This window comes from Falco punctatus, assembly GCF_963210335.1.
Source record: "Falco punctatus genome assembly, chromosome: 10".
Taxonomy (NCBI): Eukaryota; Metazoa; Chordata; class Aves; order Falconiformes; family Falconidae; genus Falco; species Falco punctatus.
This window is the reverse complement of record NC_137590.1, coordinates 1,595,250-1,613,805: the sequence shown is the minus strand read 5'-3', so window position 1 is coordinate 1,613,805 and position 18,556 is coordinate 1,595,250. Positions and strand designations below refer to the sequence as shown.

At 51.6% G+C, this 18,556-nt stretch overlaps 1 protein-coding gene across 1 annotated transcript; it reads left to right on the top strand.

Moving 5' to 3' along the window:
• Window positions 1-78: 78 nt before the first annotated feature.
• Window positions 79-17,800, top strand: MAP1LC3A (microtubule associated protein 1 light chain 3 alpha). The gene is made up of 4 exons (XM_080405698.1): window positions 79-230; window positions 10,310-10,365; window positions 15,940-16,046; window positions 16,578-17,800. Exons 1-4 carry the CDS (start codon window positions 191-193, stop codon window positions 16,738-16,740), a joined length of 366 nt encoding a protein of 121 aa, XP_080261824.1. The 5' UTR covers window positions 79-190; the 3' UTR covers window positions 16,741-17,800.
• The last annotated feature ends 756 nt before the right edge of the window (window positions 17,801-18,556 follow it).

Genomic DNA, 18,556 nt, shown 5'->3' with positions numbered 1-18,556 from the left:
CAGAGAGGCCCGGGCCCCCTCCCCTCGCCGCGTCCCGTCCCGTCCCGTCAGCGCTGGAGGGCGGGACGCCCCGGCCAAGCCCCGCCCCTTCCGGGCGTGCCGCAGTGACGTCACGGCCCGCTCCGCCGCAGCCCCAGTGCAGGCCGCGCCGCCAGACGGAGCCGCCCGCCGGCCCCGCGCCCCGGCCGCCATGCCCTCGGACCGGCCCTTCAAGCAGCGCCGCACCTTCGGTGAGCCGGCCGGGGGTGGGCTGCCCCGGCCCCGCGCCCTCCCCGCCGCGCCGACCTTGCCCCCCCCCCCCCCCCCCCCCGCCCCCGCCGGGCTGCCGGAGGCTCGGGGGTGGGGGGTGTCAGCGGGGGCCGCACCGGGCGGCGGGGCCGAGCCGGGCTGGGAGGCGGGCGCCCCCCCACACCCCCGCGGAGGCGGGTGGGTTCCGTGCCCGCCCCGGGACCTAGCCGCTGGGGCGCGGGCAGCCCCTCACCCGGCGGGCTCTCTGTGCCGGTGGTGTCAGCCCGGGCGCTGCCGCTCGGCGAGCCCAGTTCCTCAGGGCGCGCGCTAACGGGGCTTTCCGGCGGGGAGGGCGGCGGCCGGCCCGGCCCGGAGCCGGGCGGGGCGGGGTGGTGGCCACCGGGGCTCGGAAATCCACGGGGGGCGGCGGCCGCGGGGCGAGCGTTGCTTCTGGGCCCGGCTCCGCGGTGCTGGCGGAGCGCAGTGACCTGCTCCCGGCGCTAGCCTGGGGCAGCTGCTGTTCCAGCATGGATCCCAGCGCGGATCGCCCCCGACCCTCTTGTTCCAGCATGTATACCCCCCGACCCAGGTCGGCACCCAGAGGCGGCGCTGGCATCGTGCCCACCCCTTTGCTGAGCGTTCCCGGCGGGAGAGCTCCCGTGGAGGCGGCTGCCGGGGCAGGCACCGCATCTCGCTGCCCGAGCGGGTGGCGGAGCCGGGTGGGACCCCGGGTGCTGCTGGGCCTGGCCTTTGCCGCGGGGAAGGTGCTTGCTGCTGGCGGGGTGCGTCCCGCGGGCCGTACGGCCTGAGCTTTATGGCCTGAATAACGCCAAAATCTGTGTGCTTGTGCCAAATAAGGCTTCATTTGTGTTCGATACTGTCCAAAAGCAGGTGGTGTGTTTCCTACAGGAGTTTTAAAACTGGAGCTTTTTCATACTGAACCACTGATCCAGCCTCTTGCTGCTCTCTTGAAACTGTAAATATTTGGTAATTTCTTGGTACAACCCATCTGGCCTTGAATGCTCACCCAGCCTCCTGCCACAGTGACTGAGCCAAGCGAACACGCACAAACAAGAATAAAATGCAGCCGGGGTGCCTTGGGAGACTTGCTTGGGACCCTGCTGTGTTCTCCTAAGCTGCGTATTACAAGCAGCAAAGTCCTAGATCAAACCCTTAGTAACTACCTACTGCTAAACTGGTGAGAATCAGCTTACTATGGGCAGGAGGAGTCTGGTTTGCCTTTGCAGATTGCTCAGACTTTGTATGAGCCAGAAGGAAAACAAAATCCGAGGCTCTGAGTAGTTGAAAGAAAGCAGGATTAAAATAGCCCAGGAGGGAAAGAGGGGGGTGAGGGAGTTTGGTGCCGGCAACTGCAAGTGCTCCTTGTTTCTGTGTACTTTCCTCTGCCCTTTTGCTCTCTCAGCTGACTGGTCTGCAATGCTCAGCCAGGAGGAGGAGGCCTGGCAGCCCATGCAGTTGCTTTGGGTCAGGGCTGGAATTACTCGGTCAGAGAAAGTAAATACAGCTTGTTTTCGTCTTCAAATCATTACACAACAGGAGCAGGAAGCGATTGTTTACAATGCAGTTGGAAAGGGCTGATGGAAAACGTTGCCAGAGACACTGTACCCTCAGAATGGCGTAATTTTTAAGGCTTCAAAACTTTATAGAAGTGGAATGGTGCCTAAAAAACAGAGAAAAGGCAGAGTCAGGAATACGAATGTTTACAAAAGGCACCCAGGCTCCAGTTTCATGGTAAGTGGCTCGCTTAGGTCGTGGTCTGCCACTCCTTGCTGAAGATTCTACTTTCCTCAATGCTTGTTTTCCTCCTCCTTGTATTTTTGAGATTTGTTTTTCCATTCATTGCCTCTGCTTGTTTATTCGCTTTGTGTTGGGTCTGTTCTGAATAAAATTTCTGCATTTCTGTTAATCGTTGTCGAGGACTTGAAGAAGGGACTGGCTGGGAAATGCCAGGGGTTTGAGCCAAGGTGTGTTGAGGGCACTGAGTGCTGACTTCTCCCATGATCTGATGTGCCATTAGTGGTGAGAGGATGATGCTCTGTGACCTGGTCTGGTCCTTGGCACGTCAGCAGCAGAGCATCTTTGGTCTGGGTGCACGGGATAAGATCTGACAGTAACCCTCTGCCTTCATGTGCTGAACTCGACTGTAGATGCTGAGGTGGGTGTCTTCTGTGGAGTGAGGTCACTGTAGGAGTGCAAAACAATTCCCAGAACAAAGCTGTGGTTTGTATCAAAGGAACAGGGTGTTCTGTCTGTAGCGAGAGTGTGCAGCAGCCTGATGACACCATTGCACTTCCCATAAAGAGTGTGAGTCCTTTGGAGCATTGGGTAGCGCTTGCACCTCCCACTGTTCTTGAAGAGATTGTTTTGAATTGGCTGCTCTGCCGTTGCAAGGCTGCCAGCAGGCTTCAAGCTTTGATTTCAACGCAGTGCTTAGGCAGTGTGGTTACGGACGCAGACCTTAAACCTAGACCGGTCAGCTAACTGAAAGTGAGTTGGCCTCGTGCCCCAGCATCCTGCCGAAATGGAGGCGCTCCGCAGTAAGGCACAGATGTGTGTGCGCTGTTGGTCAGCTGGAGCCCCTGGCTAGGTGACAAACAGTGGTTTGACCGCAGCCCCTCTAGACTGAGTGTTCCTATCCCAGGTTCAGTCCTCTGGGAGATCTACTTTAGTTCTGGGAAGCTGCTTCTCTTTAGAGGAAAGGCAGCAGTAGATAAAGGCAGCACATAGAGCTGAACTCCCTCTCCCCTTGGCTCTGGGGAAGAGCGAAGCATTGCCTTCTCTAGGGAGTCATCTAGTGTAAGCCAGCCATGCTTGTACCAGCTGAAAGATCAACGGTGCATGAATTGTCAGTCTGGTGCACCATCCTGTGCTTGTAACAATTTTGCTTGTTCAGGGCTTGAAAAAGCATCTTGATCTTGACCTGAGGATGGTTAGTGGGTCAGCTTGTCGTTAACGCTGTGCTGAGGATGGTTAGTGGGTCAGCTTGTCGTTAACGCTGTGCTTGGGATATCCATGCTCTAGCAGTTGTGCTTTAAGAGCTGGAATTCCTTGAAACAAGGCTGCTGTTGCAAGTTGATGCTTAGCTGCATCTTGTATTAATTACTGAGAATGTGATTTGATGTGGGGCTAATTATCACCATTGAAGAAAATACTGGTACAAGAACTGAATAAACATCCGGAACAAATGCCAACTAGACATGTAGTCCACAAATACTGGTTTATTATTATTCTTTTATATAACAAAAGGTCCTGAATGGCAGCCAGGAACAATAAAACCTGTATGTACTTTGTTACATAATACTTTCGTCACTACAAAAAGCTGGGAGAACCCCTTGAGCCAGAAGGGTGGAGTGATGAATCTACCATCTGTAAGACTGGTAGACTCTTGCAGCCTCTGTCATTGAGTAGCCATGAGCCACAGACAGGTCATCTCCCTTGGCTTCTTTGTTCCTTCCTCGGTCAGTCCCAGTAGGGATTACAGTCAGGAGAGTCACTGGGAGGCCTTCTGATGTGTCACCCTGCTTGTGACGTTCTGTGGTTGACCTGCAGTGTGTAAACACCTCTGACTGTGGCCATGCAGTTGTTTGCTGCCTTTTGTTTTCAGAAGGCAGTTTGGAAATAGACTGCGAGAGATGATGAAGGAATAAAATGAAGATTGTTGTGGCTGGCACGTCTCCCCAGATAGGCTATGCATGTCCAGGCATGTTTGTGCACAAATAGCAACGACCCGGGCTGTGCAAAGTCTTTGTGCATGCACGTGTGTGGTGTTCTGCATTAAAAGACAGTTCTTTGTTTGAGCAATTTGAAGTGTCCTGAGTAGTTCTGAGAAATCGGAGCGCATTTGTGCTGTCATGGAGGCTTGTTATTGTGAAGGTTGTTAAGACAGAAGAAAAGGTCAAACAGAAGCTAGAGGGAAGCCCTTGCAGAGGACAGCCTCCTGACCGCTCTTACGGAGGGAACCTGCTGTTCTTTTTCCAGGGCTAGTGAAGCTATGATTAAACATTGAGAAAAAAACCAACAGTTCCTTATCTGGAACCCTGATGTAAATACTCCATATGCCATCCAGACATGACGCAGAAGGTATTGCCCGGTTTGCACCCCGTGCTCAGGAGGTCTAGTGAGTAGGAAGCCCTTGTTTAAGCTGTTTGAATGGTGGAGGTCCAGTGCTCATCCTGCGTGGTCCACAGCAAGGGTTACATGGTACTGTTCAACCAGAGAATGAGCATCTTGACATGAATTTAGACTTCACAGTTGTGTGGAGCCCTTATCATGGATTTGCCAGATACAAATACTCTTTCCTGCAGCCAGGTGCAAAATTGTTCTCGGTTAAAGTTTGAAACTGCTCCAAAAAAATGAAGGTGGTTCCTGCTTGTCTTATAAAATCCATTTTCAGGCTTTACTCTGGAGCCAGAAAGATTGGGAACTTACGCAAATGAACAAGGCTGCTGAGATCCTTCTGCAGTCACTGGGCTCCAGGACCTAGACATTGAAAAATCCTTCCAAACGTTACACCTTGTACATTACGCCCATTAAATCTTGTAATGAGGCTGGAACAGCATTGCTCCACGGTCATGCTGGTAATACCTTCCTGTGGCAGTGAGCATCAGGCTCTGCCTCCACCATGTTGCAGAGGCATGCTTTCTGTCAGACACTAAGTTCAAAACAGTGTATTTTTTGTCCCAAGTCATTCATCCTGTCCAGAGGCCCCCCAGCTTTGCAGACAGAAGTAAAATACAACCAACAATCACAGTCACTGTCAAGTTTCTGCAGTGCTGCTGTCCTACGAAGCCTGGGACAACAACCCTTTCTTACTAGTGGGGGCAGCTTCTCCGGGGCACGGCTCTGCCCCCCTCCCTGGGTGTGGGAGTCTGCTCTTGCTCCTCCTGCAGTGCCACTGGCCTGAGAATGAGCTCTCCAGTATTGGGCAAGGATGGGTCAGGTCAGCTGTTGTGTGAGCTGTGACACATACACAAGGGCTTATTTCCTGGTGGTTAGAGGTGTCTGGCCTTATGGTGGTGTGATATTGCAAAAATACTTATTGACATTCATCTGGAATGACCTGCATAACTTGCCTGTGTATTCAGTAGTTGCCAGGTTAACCCAGACATACCCTGATTTCAAACCACCCAATTCCTCCTCTCCTTGCAGAAAATCTCTTGGAGAGAGGACCAGGTTCTAGCAACCCTCTGCCCTGGGACTGGCCGCAGCAGTTTCTTGAAGAAGCATGTTCGTTCTTGCATCTGAGGCAGATCCCCCGCAAGCTGGCCAGCGGAGTGTCTTGTGGATGGCAGTGGGAAAGCCACGGGGCTGGCAGCCTGCTGCAGGTGGAAAGGATGTCTGCACGTTCCCTTCGTGCCATGGGCAGCTGGACCTGGAGCCCTGGGATGTGGGACTACAGGGAGAGGCAGTTGCTTGTGGCTGAGTTTCTCCTCTCTGCTTTGCTTTCCATGCACAGCTTTTGCTAGCTCAGGAGCTGTTGACCTGATGGCATGTTGCTGATGTTTCCAGGTGGTGTTTTTTTTCTTAATGGTGTTTTCTTAACAGCATTCTGGTCATCGCAGGCGGCAGGGCTGGTTGTAGAGCCTGTCTGCTGCCCCTCAGCAGCACTAGTGCTTGACCAGTGTTTGTCTAGTGTCTCCTGAAGAATGCTGTCCCTTACGCAACTGCACTGTTGGAGGACTTGCCATGTGTTTTCCTTCTGTTCCACCATCTGTATCTTTTGTCTGATTAAGCTCTTTTGCATCCAGAGCTGTCCTTTCGTCCTGTGTCTGCACAGCCCCCAGCACAGCAGAGACCCGTCTCCCATCGCCAGAGTTCCTGGGCACTGCTGATTAAAAAAAAAAAAAGTTAATGGTCGGAAAGTTTGGCTTAAAATTTTCAACTGTTCTCTTTGACCATCATAACTATCTCATCCTGCGTTACCATGGGATATGATGTGTGCCCACATCTTTGAGAGAACAGCTTGGGAAGGACTTCAGTCAAGGAACAGCTGAGATTCTGGTGTTTTGGACAATTTGCAGGCTTTGCTGTTGGTACTTAACAGTTGAAACAGCAGTTGGAGGAGAAAAAGGCATATGGAATGCTACAAAAATACTCCTGTCTTTCAATAGGCCCTAGCAGAGAAATTTTTCTAGGAATAACCAATAAAAAGTGTGTGTGTTTTATCTTGATGCCACCTTGAGCTCTCACATACTGGCATGGGGGAAAAGCCTGGCTTCTCTCGTGGCAGCTGTGCGGTGCCCGCAGCCGGGAGCAGAGGCGGCGTGCTTCCCTCTGGGTGCAGTTCATTAATCTTGGCTCAGCTCCTTCAGAACAGCAGCTGCTGTAGCCCCTTCATCCCCTCCTGCTTGGAATCCCTGAGCTGCTGGAATCAGGTGTGGTGGTCCTGCTTCTCCTTGCAGTAAGGAGGGGACAGGGGAAAAAATGTAGCTACAGACTGGGTTGTGTGAATGGTTCTGATTCACTTTACATATAGGCTAAGGATTAACTATTGCCAGGTGCTACAGAAAAGGGGAAAGTCTTAACCTCACTTTGCACAGCTATAATTTCGGAGAGCTGCCCGAGAAGAACAAGGCATGTAAAATCAGACCTGTCATGTATGTAATGTGAGCATGCAGACACTGCTAGTGAAAGGGGGGAGGGAGCAGTGCCGTACGTGGCATGAGCTTGGGTGCTAGGCTGACATCTCTGTTGGCATCTCTCTGAAGTGCCCTTTAATGGTTTTCTCTTTATTCCTGTGACTTAAATTAGACTACGTGTACATTAAATTAAAGGTGGTATTTATAGCCATTCCTTGCTGTGTGATGTTGAAGATGCTTTCACGAGACACAGGATCAACCTCTAGTTCCCACTCCAGGCTGAGGAGAGTGTGGGTGACCATCACCTATTTCTTGTGGAAGATCTCTAGCCCCTGAACTATTGCGTGCACAGAAATTACCCTTGTGCAGGCTTTGGTGCAGGATACTTTCTCCTGATTCCTGAGCCTGATTGGCTGGATCTCCAAGGCTAGGATGGAACTGAGTGTGCTCCTTAGCAGAGCTTCAGATGTCCTGGAAACTTCTGTTTGAATCTTCAGGCACCTGAACAGCTTGGGTGGGTTGCTCCTAGCTGCCTTCCTGAATTAAGTTTCCAAAATGAGCATCTCCTGGCCAGAGGAAGAAGTGCAGTGCTTAAGGTGCTTGTAGTTGCAGCCCCTGGAGTAAAGCAGCACCTACTATCGCTGCATTGTGGTAACCTGCAAATCAGGCACCTCCTGCAGGGTCCCCTGAGATCAGAAAGGCTGCAAAAGCCCTGTGCCCATGTGAGCAGAGGGGTCCTGGGCCCTGCACCCATGTGAGCAGAGGGGCCAGGTCCTGGGCACGCGGCAGGTCTTCAAGCATGGGACAGGGCAGCTGTTGCTGTGGTGCATCAGACTTCAGGCTACAGCAGCAGCTCCCTTGTCCCATGCTTTTGAGACCTTTATCACTGGTGGCTCATGCCCTTAATTCCTGCTGAGCATGGAGTCAGCAAGACCTGCAAGAAATGTGCTGGAGCAGCAGCAGCCTGGCATGCCTCTGTCAGAGACACCTGCAGTTTCTACCCCTTGGGGAAAAAAAGGGCTTTGGTTTCAGGGGTGGGATGCTGAGATGGTGACGTGTAGCAGGGTATATGATTTACTGTTTTATTCTCTGTGTGGCACCTTTCTCAGTGTGATGGGCAGGGAGCACCTCTGGCTCCTCTGTGAAAGTGAAGGTGGTGATGGCTGCCAGCCTTGTGCTGAAGTTGGTGGTGCTTCCAGGGAGCAAGAAGCGGGTATCAGGCACGTGACTGCCCTTTGGCACGTGCAGTACAGACTGGTTGGATGCTCTGAGATTATCTATGTTACTAGCCATAACATGCAGAGGCTGCAAATTTTCCTTTGGTGAATTGCTTCTCAGACCCTTCTCATAACTACCTGCACTGTTGGGGCTTCCTATGCAGACAGTTCTGTGATCCTACAGGGAAGTGCATGATGTCTAGGAAGTTCATCCATGTGGCCATCTGATGGCATGGAGAGGGATGCAGTGTGGGGTGGATACTGAAGCTGGAAAAACTAGCTAGCCATGAGGGCACAGCTTTCTGTAGGCTTCGTCAATACCCAGCAAGTCCGAGTTGATTGCAGCCGAGCTGCCTAAAGTACTTAGGCTGGTAAGTGTTGTCTACTCACGCTCTGGGTCTCCAGCCTTTCAGATGCCCTGTCCTGCTGAAGCTTGTACGCACCAAACATGTGGGAGCGGAGCTCTGCAGAAGGGGGTGCACATGCTTCTGGCTGGCTGCCCAGGTGGGGTGCTTGTGTGCTGGGTGCTTCTGTCACTGTGTGCTTCAGCGTTCCTGAAGAGGCGTTGCTGTGCCAGTGTTGCATGCAGTGCTGATTTCTGCGTAACTCCTTGCTGATTGGGACCTCAGAGGAAAATGGTCTGTATCACAAGGATAACTCTGGATGCCCTGGAGCATTGGGTTTGGTGAAAAGGAGACATGAGGAACTCCATCTTCAGTCATAAACCCCCCCAAAAATATGCCTAAATTTTCCATTAAATCCAGATAATCTTGCTCTGTCTTGCTAGCCCATGGAGTCTTACAGAAGAAAGGGCTTGCAATTTCTGACAGAGGGATGTTTTCCCCTCAGAGGAGACAGAAACGGTGCTCAAATGCTTCTGTGATCAGGTGATTTTGTAGTCTTGTGGCCTCTGAAGAAACTTCAGACTCTTCCAAAGTAGTCTCTAGCCAAATTTATATGCAGTAAGGTTTTATTGAATGGTTAGAGGAGAAATCCTGAACATATGTGGGGAGAAAACAAACTCAAACACATCCACTTACCCTGCCCTACACAATTCTGGTGGGTCTTGAGAAACTGGGGCTGTGTGAAGCAGGTAAGGGGAGTCAGACTGGAAGCAGGTGGTGCGCCAGCGACTGTGTGTGTGGCAGGATGATCCCATGACAGATCCTGTGCTACCCAGATCTTGCATTTCTAGCAGTCCTTAGTCCTTGGCCTTCACTGCCTGTCTTACCTACTGCAATCTGTGAAACTGCAGCCCCTGGGCACTTCAGATGGGTCTTTGTAGGCTGTGAAGCACTTCCCAGAGTAGTGGTAATGCAAGGAAGAGCATAGGTCTGTAGTGTCTCAGGAGGAGCATGCTGAGCTGTACCTGGCCCTGGTATGGCTTCTTCCTCTCCTTTCTGTGGCTTTGAATTGTGAAAGTGGAGGGGCTGCTGATAAAGTGGTGAGGGGGCATTGAAATTCTCCTATAAGCTTGAAGAGCACGCGAGCTTTTATGTGCTGCCTGTGGCGTGTGTCAGTAAACGTGAACTCTGGAGGAAATGGGTGAGGAAGTGTGAAGACAACTGCAGAAAAAAATCTTTTTAGTACACGGGTCATCTCCTTGCTTAAGTTTTTCTTCCTGTTTCCACAGCAGGGCTAGGAATACTTTCAGTCAGGCCAATAGCTGTTGTAACTACTGTGTAGATCTGTGATAGCGAAGGAGTCCTCCTTAGCAAGGTGTATCTTTGGGGCTGAGGCACTGTGCCAGACAGTGCTTGGAAGTGCACAACAGGCAGAAGGAAATGGCTAAAACCCAGCCCCAGCTGGAGTGTCGTCTCCTCTGGGGAAGCAGCCAGAAGACACCAAGAGCCTGAACTTGCAGAGCTGAGACCCTAAAGCCGTGCTGCTGCCTGGTGCTGATGGTCATGAGCTGCATTTGCTTAAGGCAGATTTAGGCATACGATTTCATAATCCTTATGGTCCCATTTAAGTCACTTGGTTTCCATGTGCGTTGCCCAGTTTTACCAGGCAGGAGAACATGTCCCTGCCTCAGGGATGATTGGGGTGGTGGGAGGCTGTGAAGGGTTGGTCACAGAGGCTGACATCTGGCTGACCATCTCATTGCTGCAAAATGTTCAGAAAAGGCCTGATGAACAGAATTTACATTTCTTTTCTAGTGTCCCTCTTTGTCGGTTTGTGGCTTGCAGGGTGGTTACCTCGTTTTTGCCTGACCTAGCACAGCCAGATGTTTCTAACTTCATTTCTTTACTTCTTTCTTCCCAGCGGATCGTTGTAAAGAAGTACAGCAGATTCGAGAGCAGCATCCAAACAAAATTCCGGTAAGTTACTACTCTTGCCGTTCTACATTAGACTTTGTTCTCATGACCCCTCTGTGCTGCTGGATAGCCTCCACCAGCCAGCCCAGAGGTTACAAAACTGCTCCCCAGAATGAACACAGGACACTGTCCAGCAGCCTCCCGCGCCTTGTACATGCCAGCTGCTCAGCAGCAGGCCACATTCTCAGCAGTGTGAAATACAGTCTTTCTCTTAAGCTTCATGCCTTCCCTAGAGGCAAGGAACTGATTTGATGTCAGGTCTACCTCCAAGCTAGTGCACAGGAGGAAACAGTTCTGGTTTTGGGGTTTTTTTTGGTTACAGTAGCTACCTGACTTTTCCTGGATAACCTGGTAAGGATTTCTCTGTACCTGCCTGGAGAAAGATGTGTGAGTTGATCTTTGCTGTATTGAAAGCAGAGAGACTCTGTTAGTGTAATTCATGTGACAGCCAAAGTGTCACACCTGTTCTGTGCTTTCCCAGCACCTCTTGTTGACGTGTAGGTGAGACTCCATGAATTGCTTCCAGTTCTTTCTGCCCGTGTCAGACCATACTGCCTTGCTCTTTGGCTGAGGGTGTGCTTCTGATATCCTAGCTGAGTATTTGCTGCTTTTCCTGAGAAGGTGGAAAATTTAGAGAAATATGTGCTCAGGGCTTGCTTGAGTTAGTATTTGCAATACCACAGCATTTATGACCAAAAAATGGGATGTGTTCCTATTTCAGCTTGCTTTCAGTATTGGATGAACATCAGCCTTGTCTTAAAATTGCATACCATCTTTCTGTATTTAGCCATCAGGGCTTAATGTCTCAGACTGCTCTTGGCATGTACTAGTCCATTTCTGCCTCACTCTTCTTTTGATTTTAGCACAGTGTTTTCTAGCAAGAAGAAATCTTTCTCTTCCTTTTCCACCACCACTGTGGTGTCCACGTGTTGTCAGCCCAGCAGAACAGGACTTGCCCCTTGCAGCACACTGAATACCAGTGTGCCATATCATCTACACGTTTATTGACCCCAGCTTTTAACATTGTTTTCATGGCATTAGGCTGGCCCTGCATTTCTCTAGAGTTGTGGCAGAGCTAATTACAGTGCCTTAAGACTCTGGCAATAAGGACAGGCTAGAAATAAGATGTACATAAAATATGCGCACATGCATCTATCAAGTGCCTGTATGCAAATGCGTGTTGCCTGGGAAATGGAACAGAAGGAGCCAGAGCTCTGCATCCACATGCAGAATTTTACCAGCACTACTGAAACGTGGTGGGAGAGCTCCCGTAGCTGGAGTGCCGTTTGTGTTGGGGTCAGACACCACGTGCCCCAGGAGAAGGCGGCTGTGCCATCAGGGCCTGGCTGCTGGTGTGGGTGTGTGGGGAGGTTTAGCCATGGCAGAGACCTGAGCCCTCCCGTACCTGCTCCAGTGACCTCTGTTCAGTGCTGTATTGTCCTTGGTAGTGTCCTGAGTGCCAGCATCGTGAGAGGATGAGGGACTCTGCTAAACGCTCAGCTGCTTTGCTTTCCTGGCCTGACTGACACAACAGGGGAAGGTATGTTTAGCTGCAGGTTTTGCTGGAGCAGTAAAAAGCATTGGGAAGAGAGGTGGCTGTTGAAGGCGTTGGGGTCTCCAGCTGTGTTTGTGTCACTGGTATCTCTGAAGGCCTGGTCTCAATTAGACCTTGACACCAAGTTTGATGCTGTCCCTTCTCCTTTTTGTAGCAATGTTCCTGAAAGTCAATGTACGTTGCTTTCAGCACTAGGGCTGAGAGCAAAGCCTTGTGCTGCAGAGCAGAGCATGGTGTGGGGCAGCCATGGGTCTGAGCAGTGAGTGCAGGCCAATGGGCTGTAGGAAGGTCTCGGTCTTTTGTGAAAGGCAGGACCTGGAGAGGAGCTTGGGATTGGCAAGGGGGGTTGAGCCCACAGCCCAGGGGTGGTTAGGGAGAAGATGGCGCAGGCCGCACCCGTACTGCTGGCAGAAAGCACAGTGTGCTGCAGCTGCTGCCCGCTTCTCCCATCTCCGGTTTCCACTCAAGAGCCCTTGAGCGAGTCCCCTGAGATATACTGGAGTCTTCTGATTCTCTCCCCCACCCCACCATGACGCCAGCCAGCTGCGTGGGGCCAACTTGCCAGCTGGGGTGAAACCATGACACGGCCCCAGTGCTCTCTTTCTGGGGCCTGTTGAGGAGCAGCTGCAAGTTTCAGCTGGCTCCGGTGAGTCTTGGAGAGCCTGATATCACTGGGTGCAGCTTGTGCTGGGCAGCGACGGGAGAAAACCATTTCCCAAAGCACTGTAATGCTAAATTCAGCGAGGCCTGGGGAGTCACAGGCTGTACTGCTGCAGAGGGTGGGCTGGGGAGAGCCACCCCTCGTGCCCATAGGGAAGACTGTGGGTGTTTGGGCCATGCAGAGAGCTCTCTGTTAGGTGATGTGATAAAAAGCTCCTCTGCACACCCACAGAGGAGCACAGAGAGGCAGTGGCAGGTGAGGGAGCCCACATAATGCCCTGGCCTGGCACATTGGTGGGTGGAAACCCAAATTACGGACTTGGAGGAAGGGACAGCCTTCTCTGGGCTCCTGTGAGGGCTGTTCTGAGGAGTGGCAGGCCCAGTGTCCAGGGCTGACACAGCTGAAGATGGATCAGCACCAGAGCACCTTTTGTACTGAAGGGGGCTGCTGTATATATTGCCACTAAAGGACCACCTGCCTGCTCAGCCGCAGGGGACCAGGATGAGGCTGCTGGTGCTGCCTCTGTCTGTGTGAGTGCTCTGCGTGTCTGGGTTGCTCTGTGGCTGGCCGTGTATCTAGGTATGTATGTGTTATATGTATGTGTTCATGTGTGTGTGCCTGCTGGGAATACATTCTCAGCCTTGCTGCTGGTTGGCCCTGGGGGCATGGAGCAGTGGCAGCCTTGCCTCTTTTGGGCTCCCAGATCTGGCCCCACTCCCTGCCAAAATCCCTTTCTACCTCTTTAGACTGGCCCCAGAACAAGGCTTGAGTTTATAAATGCTGCCCAAAGTACCCTCTGTGAAGGGACTGGGTCGCCAGGCTGTGCCCTACGCCGTTACACCTGTGCCCAGCTCGTGCTATTTTTGCAGCGACATCTGTGGTGGGTTCCCACTGCAAGAGCAGGTGTCCCACAGTGAGGAACCCCCTGGTCTGAGGCAGCAGCTTGAAAGTGGACACGGAGGGGAGGTGGCTTTGTATACAAGCCCTATGGCCAAAGGGATGTAATATTAGCGTATGATCATGCATTTCCCTCCAAAGCTAGACAAGAATGCTTTGTCCATTGGCCACCTGTTCCCATAACTGGGTTACCCAAATAGCAGCTCATGTTCTGGAAACAGAAGCTCTTGGAGCTGTTCTATATGATAGGCCCTCTGTCTGCTCAGGGCACAAGACAGCTGCTGCTTTAACAGCCACTATATCCTTCTCGGCCCATCCTTGGACTATTGAGAGGCTTTTCTTTGTGGCATGAAACTGGCTGGTAATTAGAGATGCCTGTGCCAGTTTGTGGTAGGCGTTAAGTGAGAAATGAGGCATAGCCCAGGTAACGGGGCCCTCTCTGCCTGTAAAGGTATATGCACAAATGAACAGTTGCTGCGTAGCTGCCTCTTTGTGCAAGCTACTTTAAAACCTCGAGGTCCTGCTGTTGCCCCTGTGTTTTCCAGTGGCCAAGGCACTGCCCTTGTAAGTGACTTGTGAGTGTTCAGCTCCTTGAGACTATTTATCTCCCTGTAGCCAAAATACTCATCTGTCCAAGTAAGGCTCAAATTAAATACAGCAGGGTGGTTGTGCTTATCTTTGTCCCTCCTCTGCCCTCCTCTTGGAGGGAGGAGGGGCATTAACAGGTTGGTAAGGGGCACCCTGATGCATAATTTAGTCTCTTGCAGAAAATTGTTCTTTCATCAGGTCCCCATCTTGCAGAAGGGGCCAAAGGAGCAATATGTGGCTTTCCCTGATGTTTTTCTCTGGCACTTTTGCTCTGTATCGAGAGGATACACGGCCAAGGTGAGAATACATGGGTGGACTCATGGGGGCTTTCATCTGCTGCTTGCCTGGCCCTTAGGCTCCTGGGTTCCCCTGGTGTGAGCTTTGTCCAGGATGCGCTTCTGAGAGGGTATTTAGGTGCAGAGCTCTCACCAAGGTGCTTCACACCCCTCCCTCAGCCAGGAGCTGCCTGCAGCATAGCTTTGCCCACCCTGGTGGGCCCTGAGATAAGCCCTGCGGCCAGGGGAACGCATCAGACATTGCCAGCTCGCTGTGGTGCCGCAGCCCCCAGCCAGAGGGGCTGGTTACCTGTGGTGTAGACAGGCAGCAGGAGGTGATGCTGCCGCTGACAAATGAGGGTGGGAAAGGCCAGTCGGCCTTCCCAGAGGTTTGCCTGATCCGGTTGGCTCCGCAGAGCCATCTTCTGGGCATCCGGATCTCGGCGCGTGCTCCATCCCTCCACTGACCGAAGGCATTTGCAGTCTCCCATATATTTTTGGAAATGACCTGGGAAAACGATTTACGGGAGCTCCCGATGAACTGATAAACATGTAAGTGTCTTTCTGCGGAGAAAACAACTAGGTAGGTACTGGAGAGATGCGAGATTCGGAGTATCGCTGTAATGGGAACATATTGAGCTTTCTAAGTAATGATATTACTTACTTTAACTGCCTACCACCTTGTTTCTTAGAATACAAATAGTAAATTTCCAGGCTGTTTTAGAGCAGCGATTGTAGCAGTCAGCAGACACTCCTTAACAGAAGATACTCATTAATTATCACAGTAGGAAGACCGAACAGAAATCGTTGTTTAGCTGTTACAGAAAGTAGATGCTGTAAGAGCTTTCCCAGGCAAGACCTCTTGCAGGCGAAGACAGGCTGGGCTGTCCCTGTGGTGGCACCATGCTGAAGTGCCCTGGGAGCTCACCACACAGTTGTGTGTGGCATACGGGAGAAGTGACCATGGGTTTCTGAGCCTTTTTGGAGTCAGTGTGTCTTGAGCGTCAACAGGAGTGGGACTGGCTAAATCTAGACTGCTCCCTTCTGAAGGAATGCCTTGGGTGGCTTTGCAGTGATTTCTAAAACCTGCTTGTTTGGGAATATCTGCAGTTCTTCCTGAGCAAGCAGGGTGATGCTGAGCGGCAGCAGCTCAGAGTAGTGGCACAGAAGGGAAGGAAAACATCTCCTGCTGTGCACTCCTTAGATCCTGTGTTCAGTTCTTAGATCAAACCAGCAAAACCTGTGGTTTTGGTCAGCCTGAAAGTGACGTTAAAGTACACTTCACTCCTCTTTCGGACCTCCTGCTTCTCAGGGGAGGTAGCTACATAAATCCACTATGCCTGCAGTTCTCAGCCAGCCCAAGCAGTTGGTGGTTTAGTTTGCTTGGATGCTCGCCACTGTCTGGCTCGGGCAAACAGATGAAGAGCTGTCTGCAGCCAACCTGATGGTCACTGCTCATGTCCTTGGTTTTGTTTTCCTGTGAGAGTGAAGCAAAGTGTGGCCTTACCTCAGCTTTTCCACTTGTGCTAGTTTGATTTGTGTTTGCCCTGGAGGCCAGTGCTGTGAACTGTGGCTAACCCTACCATTGCCTTTCTCCCCAGGTCATCATTGAACGCTATAAAGGGGAGAAGCAGTTGCCAGTGCTGGACAAGACCAAGTTCCTTGTCCCAGACCATGTCAACATGAGTGAATTGGTCAAAATCATCCGGTGAGTGGGGTGGCCCCGGTGGGCGTGCTGCGAACCTGTCTGCACCCCCAGGCCCTGAACGCGGCATGGTGGGTGAGGATGAGGTGGAGGTGGCTGCCGGAGATGGGGATGTGACAGCCACAGCATCCTTGTGCTGTGGTACAGACTGTCTGGGGAGTCCAAGGGGGAGAAGGTTCTTAGCAACTGGTGATGGGGCTGTGACCTGTCCCTCACAGGGACGCTGTAAGTTCATGAGGGGGAGCTCCAGTCCCCTTCTTTTATTCTCCAGCTCAGATGGAAGAGGCCTCTCTGCTCTGCCCTTGCCAGCAGCACCTGGAGAAGGGGGCTGTGCAGAGTCCTGACTGAGGTGGCCTTGGAGCCCCAAGCAGCTCAGCTGGGCCCAAGGAGACCATGTCCTGAACGTGGTGGGGAGGTCCCAGCTGCGCAGGCCTGGCCCCCAGTGAACAGCATCGCTGGGGGGAGGTAGAACTTGCTGTTGCAGTGTCTGCCGCAGGTGGGCTGACCCAGGCCCTCCTGCCCTTGCCCCCACAGGCGTCGCTTGCAGCTGAATCCCACCCAGGCCTTCTTCCTGCTGGTGAACCAGCACAGCATGGTGAGCGTGTCTACCCCCATCTCGGAGATCTACGAGCAGGAAAAGGATGAGGATGGCTTCCTCTACATGGTCTATGCTTCCCAGGAGACCTTTGGCTACTGAGGCATGCTGAGAGGTGGCATGTGGAGACAGATGAACTGTGGCGCACAGGCCCCCCGTCCTTGGAAGACAAACAGACCAGAGGCTCACAAGAGGGGGACTCTGCTGGCTCCCTTTTTCTCCCTCCCTCCCCTTCCCATCATGCTGTCACCAAAGAGGCTCGTGGCGTGTGTTGGACTCGCACAACCCTTCAGCTCTGTGTAGATCAGTCCCACTCCCTCCACACACGCACCCACGTGTGCGCATACGTGCAGACACCCACGCGCACAAACGGGGCCTCGGCTTCCTATCCCATCCCCTTCGTGTAACCTTCAGCTGCTCTCACTGTGCTGTGTACATGTGTGTGCCTGCGTGTGCGTGTTTGTAGCCTGCTGCCAAAACAGTTCGGCTGGTGGTGGAGAGAGGACAGGACACTGTCGCCTTCATTCAGCACAGGGAGAGCCACCTCTCCTCCAAGACACCAATAAAGGGCAGGAGGTCTGCAGCAAACAGATGTTACCATTGCTCCCAAATTTTAATTGATTTTAATTACACCCATATCAGATTCTTGGTGCTACTGAGTAGATGTAGGCATCTCTGTAGGACTGTGGATAATGTATATCCTTTAGATTTATTAGGGTTTTTGTTTGGTTGTTTGGGTTTTTTTTTTTTTAGGGATAGATTGGAATGGGGAGAGGAGGTAATCTTTCCTGTATTCTGTAAGGTAAATCAGGCTTCGTTGCACTTTAAAGCATAGTAGATGTCAGAGTGGAATTTACTTTTAATTTATACAGGTTTGCCATATATAGTGCTGCTCCTCTGTTGACAGTTGTACTTGGTTGTCTTAGTTTCTTTTTTTTTAAATAAAATTGATTTCCCTTCTCTCTGTCTCCCCATTGCATGCAATTTTTCAGTCTCTGTGTGGCAGAGTTCACTCAAGGAATGTAATGATTTATATTTGCTATGTTCCCGTTTCTCATGTATTATACCAAAAAATGTGTATGATAAAATCCCACCCAGTTTAATCTATACAGAGGTATATATATAAATATATAAAATAAACAAATTCAAGTCGTGTCTTGTAGGAATGTTCTGTTCCCATCTCATTTGTCTATGTTAATGTCCCTAGTATCAAGTAAGAGTGATGCATGTTTCCCCTGTGTGCTGGTGCATCGTGTGCCTGCTTGGGCTTTGGAAGTGGTTGGTCCAAGCTATGGCAAAAGTGGCTGGCTGGGGTTGAGGCAAAGGCAGAAGCTTGGTTTAGAGGACAGAGCACTGGATGGTATGTGGGAAATGTGGCTATCCTTGCCCTACCTGTGGCATTGTGTTAGGTTAAGTGTCTTGTCCTGTGACCAAGTTTCCTCATTTGGGGGGAGAGGGAGGGAATTGAGGTGGAGGGCATTTGCAAAGTCTCTGCTTTTAAAGGAAACTTTGAGCAGTGCAGGAAGTCTCCCCAAGCACTGTCAAAACTTCCCCAACCATCAGTAGAAGCTGATGGCCATTGAGCATTTCCATGTGTTTCCCTGCCCCTCACTCACTCTGCTTCCTTTGCTCTTCCCAGGAGAAAAGGGTTTTGATACTGTTTGCCTGAGCTGCAGCTCTGTGTCTTGTTTTGTCCTAAGCCTGCAGGGAATCTTCTGTCCAGGGAAGGAGCTGGCTAAGGGACAGATCCAGCAGAGCACACATAGGTGGGTATGTGCTGAACAGAGATGGTGGGAAGCCAGCTGGAAACAGAGCCCGGGCGAGAACAGTTGCCTCAGTGCTCTTGGCAGCTGGAGCAGCGATAGGGGTTGCCCCTTGTTAAGCACCAACCTTGTGTATTTAAACTGTCGCTCCTGAG